At 28.4% G+C, this 4,962-nt stretch overlaps 1 protein-coding gene across 1 annotated transcript in view; it reads left to right on the top strand.

Annotated features, from left to right (window-relative positions):
- LOC117177996 overlaps positions 1 to 3,838 on the top strand; it is an 8,276-nt gene extending 4,438 nt beyond the window's left edge. Inside the window, exons 3-7 of the mRNA XM_033369161.1 lie at positions 149 to 255; positions 632 to 748; positions 3,110 to 3,259; positions 3,355 to 3,420; positions 3,520 to 3,838. Coding sequence (XP_033225052.1) covers positions 149 to 255; positions 632 to 748; positions 3,110 to 3,259; positions 3,355 to 3,420; positions 3,520 to 3,668 — 589 coding nt within the window. The 3' untranslated portion in view covers positions 3,669 to 3,838. The remainder of the gene's footprint in view (positions 1 to 148; positions 256 to 631; positions 749 to 3,109; positions 3,260 to 3,354; positions 3,421 to 3,519) is intronic.
- Positions 3,839 to 4,962: the final 1,124 nt, after the last annotated feature.

The following is a 4,962-nucleotide window of genomic DNA, read 5'->3' as shown; positions in this document are numbered from 1 at the left end:
TATGATATTAAATTTGTAAAATTTGTATAAAAACGTGAATTTTCTTTAATTATTTAAACGAAATGTTTATTAATATTCTTCACGTTCCGTAACATTAGCCAGTTCGAACACTAAAATATTTAATGATTTATTAAATTTGTTTTAATAGGGCTAGTTTCAGTTGTGCATCCATAAGTTGCCCTCCGATCACGCCCAATCCTGGCTGTTATTTTAAACATTCTGCTGATAAATGTTGTCCTGATGAAGAAGTATGTCGTAAGTATAATTAATCATTCAAAATTTCTCTTATAATATAAAAATGTATAGAGTAAAAGTTATCATTATTGTCCTTGTGATTACTGACTCTGTCCACGAAATCATCATTTCACTTTTTCCTAAAATAGTTTTATTTCTATTGTTTTTTTTTCAATGAATGTATTGGTTCAAAATAAACTAGAAAATGTAATTTTAGGGTAAAAAAATAATCATGAGCGGCGAGTTATGTAATCAAAATATTCTGAGATACTATAACAATTATACTTATATAACAACATTACTTACAAAGTCTTATATATGTGATGATTGAATTTATTAATTTGAGCTTTTACGCAAGTTCGATATTTTTTAATTGAAAATGCAATTATTTTTTTAGCTAAGCCGGAAGAAAAAGCAAAATGTGTTGTTGGTGGTAAAACTTACGAAGAAGGTGATTATTTTGATGTACGTGAAGAGCCAGAAAAAGCATGCTATTGCAAACCAGGATATAAAGGTAACAATTTGTAATATATATTACAAAAACGCATTCTTTACTAATCAAAGAAAAAAGCGTTTTTAACTTTACACATATTGTGTAAATTTGAAAAATTTTGGAATAAAATTGATTTACAGAAGAACGCCTATATAGGACCGACTGATTTAATCCTTCCAAGAACTGCTGGCCCACGCAGTTTCACAGCCGTGTGGAAGTGTGTGGTAGTGTCAACAATGGGTCGCCACCAGTTTACAATAGACTGTTTAACCAACTCTTAGTCACCCCTCAAGTTAAAAAAAAAATCAATAAAAAACACTAATTTAAAAATTTGATATGTTTTCATTGAAAATTGCAGTATTTTATGTTAAAAGTATCGAGGAAAAATTTTCGTCTCTCTACTGCATATGGAACACACCCCAAATCAACCCCTAAAATTAAAAAAATTCTGTAAAAAGACACTTATTTGAAAAGTCGAAATATTTTCATTAATAATGACAGAAATGCATGTCAAAAGTTAAAAAAAAAGTTGCATCCCTCTAGCTAAAGCTTAACCAACCCTTAGTCAACCCTAAAATTTCAAACCTTCTATAAAAAGACACTAATTTAAAAAGTCGATATGTTTTGATTGAAAATGGCAGTATTTCATTTTAAAAGTATCGAAGACAAAATTCTATCTCTTTACTTTGCATAGAAGCCAGTCCAAATAAACCCCAAAAGCTTCGAAAATGTTGTAAAAAGACACTTATTTGGAAAATTTAATTTTTTTTCATGGATGATGACATAAATTCATACCAATGTATTTGTTTTAATTCGTCACTCTAGCACGTGTGGAACCTACCCATAGTTGTTCAGCAAGCTTCAAAAATTAAAAAAAAAACAATAATTTGAAAAGGTGATATGTTTTGATTAAAAATTGGAGTAATTCATGTCAAAAGTATCGAAAAAAACGTATCATCTCTGTACTGCATGTGGAACCCACCCTAAATCAACCCCTAAAATTTAAAAAATTCTGTAAAAAGACACTTATGTGATAAGTCGAAATATTTAAATTAATAATTAGAAAAATTAATGTCAAAAGTAATAAAAAAAATTTCATCCCTCAAGTGCATTTCAAACCAATCTTTAGTCACCCTTTAAATTTCAAAAATTCTATTTAAAAAACACTAATTTAAAAATTTGATATGTTTTTAAGGAAAATGGGAGTACTTCATGTCAAAAGCATCTAAAAAAAATTTAATCTCTCTACTGCATGTTGAACCCACCCCAAATCAATTCCTAAAGTTTTAAAAATTCTGTAGAAAGAGACTTATTTAAAAAGTTGAAATGTTTTCATTAATAATTACAGAACTGTAATAAACCCACCCTAAATCAACCCCTAACATTTTTTAAATGTTGTAAAAATAAACTAATTTTAACATTTCTATTTTAACAATCACAGAATATATGTCATAAGTATTGAAAAAAAAGATTCATCCCTCTAGCGCATGTGTAACTCACCCTAAGTACACAAAAAGTTTCATCTCTCTAGGGGATTCGAAACCCATTTTGAATCAAACCCTTGGAGTTAAAATAATTCTGAAAAGACAATAATTTTAATAGCCGTAATGTTTTTACCCACAGTAGCAGTAATCACGGTGAAAAACAATCCAAAGAAGATTTATCTCTTTGTCGCGTATAGAATCCACCCTAAATGAATCCTTACTGTTGAAAAAATACGAAAAAGACACTAATTAACCATCCAAAATCAACCATTATAGTTTTGTAAATCGCATGATGATGCTAATTTTAAAAATCAAAATTTTTGTACCGATAATGACAAAATTTCATGCTAAAAGAACTCTTAAAAAATTGCAACCCTCTAGAACATGCGAAACCCACTCCAAATCAACCCTTAAAGTTGGTAAATTCTTCAAAAAGGCACTAATTTTTAAAATTGCAATGTTCTCTCTGATAATAGCAGAATTCAATGCCAATAGTATCAAAAAAAGTTTCATCCCTCTGATTCATGTGGAACCCATCCTAAATCCACCCCTAAAGATTAAAAAATTCTGTAACAAACACAAATTTTAAAAGTCAAAATGCTTTAAATGAGAATGGTCGAATTTCATGATAAAACTTTCTTTAAACTTTCGATATGAAATTCTGTCATTATGAGTAAAAATATTTCGATTTCTTAAATTAGTTTCTTTTTACAGCATTTTTTGACATAAGGGTTTATTTTAGAGTGTCTTCCACATACGCTAGAAGAATATTTTTTTTTAGATACTTTGGGCATAAAATTTTCCTATGAAAGTTTGAGGCTCATGAATTTTCAAACCATCCAATAAAAATTAACTATTTGCTTAATTTGAACGCTCTATTTCCTATTCTTACTTCTAGGGGAAAATGTAGAACCATTTTGCTATACTCCAAAGGGTAATTTCTGTGGAACTGAGTTGAGAAGTAGTTACGAAATAAATCAGAAATGTGCTCCAGTTTATTATTACCAACAATCCCCTCAAAAAGACTGCAGTGTTGCTTACAGATGTCGTAAGTAAATCTGTAACTGTAAAATAAAATTCAATCAAAAAATGTGTTATTATTTCTGCAATTGAAATTGTTAATTAGGAATATCAACTTTTCAGAAAACATGAACGACGCTGTTATCCGTAATTCTCAGGCTTTTGAAAAATCCACAGAAGATGAATCCGGCAAGTACCATTTTTTAATCCTTTAAAGAATAAAATCTATTCCGAAAATTCTTTTTGTTGTTGTAAATACTAATCTTAATTTTTTTGTCTTTTTTACAGCACTTTGTACGTTCGGTAATATGTCAATGCGAATTGGAGACGAACTTAATCAAGAAACGGATTACAGTTCTATATGCGTAAAATGCAAATGTGAAGTTCCGCCTATTCCGACTTGCCAACGTCTTCCTGATGACAAATGTGAGGCTTAACGAATTTCAATAATCAAGCAACGGATTGAAGCTCTGTATACTTAATATTCAAATGATAATTTCAACAGATTTACATATTTCTTCGTAGAAACCTGAATATATGTAGTCCAACAGGAAATATTAGAGAACGATATATAATTCAATAAATTTAATACCCTAGACCAAGGCTCTTTGCCTGTTCTAATTTTAAAGCATAATTGATCACAAAATCATTTGTTGCAACATTTTTTTTTCCAAAAAAAAAAAAAAAAAAAAAAAAAAAAAAAAAAAAAAAAAAAAAAAAAAAAAACAATTGAAGCTCGTCCAGCGCGGACGTTGGAGAGAAACCCTATCAGACGCAGTGGATGTAAGTAGTCAAAGCTATTCGTGCAAGCCAAACCTGTGAGCTGACGCAGCCGGTCGTAACTACTTGGGTGCTGTCCATATACCGCATGGAGAGTGAAACAAATTTTTTTGAAAAAATCGAATTTTGTCGTCTTTCTCGGAAACAACGAAATGTACAAAAAATGTTCAGTTAAAAGCTTTAACAGCTAGAAAAATTCTACAAACCATCTCTTTTGTTCTATTTTATATTTTGCATTGTTTACGAAAAAAATGAACAATTGTATTTCAAGAAAAAAAATTTAAACAAAAAATAATAAAAAAATAAAGAAAATGGGGGTTCCCTGAAGGTTTATTAATTTTTTCCAAAGATTTTTGAAAACATGAAATTTTGTTTCATTTATACTAATATAAAAAACATACTATCAGTTGCATAGATGAATGAAAAATTAGACTTTTCCAAAATAATTGTTTTAAAAAAATCGACTTTTAAGAAGACTTTTAAGAAGACTTTTAAGAAGACTTTTAAGTTACGTTTGTAAAAAAATACTAAATTTTGAAAGAACTTTCTGACATTTTTTGAAACACCATGACCTTGACTGATTTTGAAATTTTTTCTAATTTGCGGAAAAAGTTGAGTTTTCAACCAAAATTAATTAATTTTCAAACAAAAATTTGTATTTTTAACAAAAAGCGATAACATTTCTACCAAAAAATATTTTTTTGTTGAAAAATAAATTCAACCAAATTATAATGCTTACGGAAAATAATTTTTCATGTAAAATAAAAATTTGGAATAAACTATTATATTTGAGAGTATTTATTCATTTATCATAAAGGTTGTATAAATATAAATTTTTAAAGATTCTTGAGAAAATTTAAAGAGATTTTAGAAGATTTCAGATATGTCGAAAAAGTATGATTTTCTTTACAGGATTTTACAGAATTTTAGAAAAATCTCTAGTCAGTTTCA

This window comes from Belonocnema kinseyi, chromosome 8 (genome assembly GCF_010883055.1).
Source record: "Belonocnema kinseyi isolate 2016_QV_RU_SX_M_011 chromosome 8, B_treatae_v1, whole genome shotgun sequence".
Taxonomy (NCBI): Eukaryota; Metazoa; Arthropoda; class Insecta; order Hymenoptera; family Cynipidae; genus Belonocnema; species Belonocnema kinseyi.
Note: the sequence above shows the minus strand (reverse complement) of the source record. Positions and strands in the feature narration are given on the sequence as shown.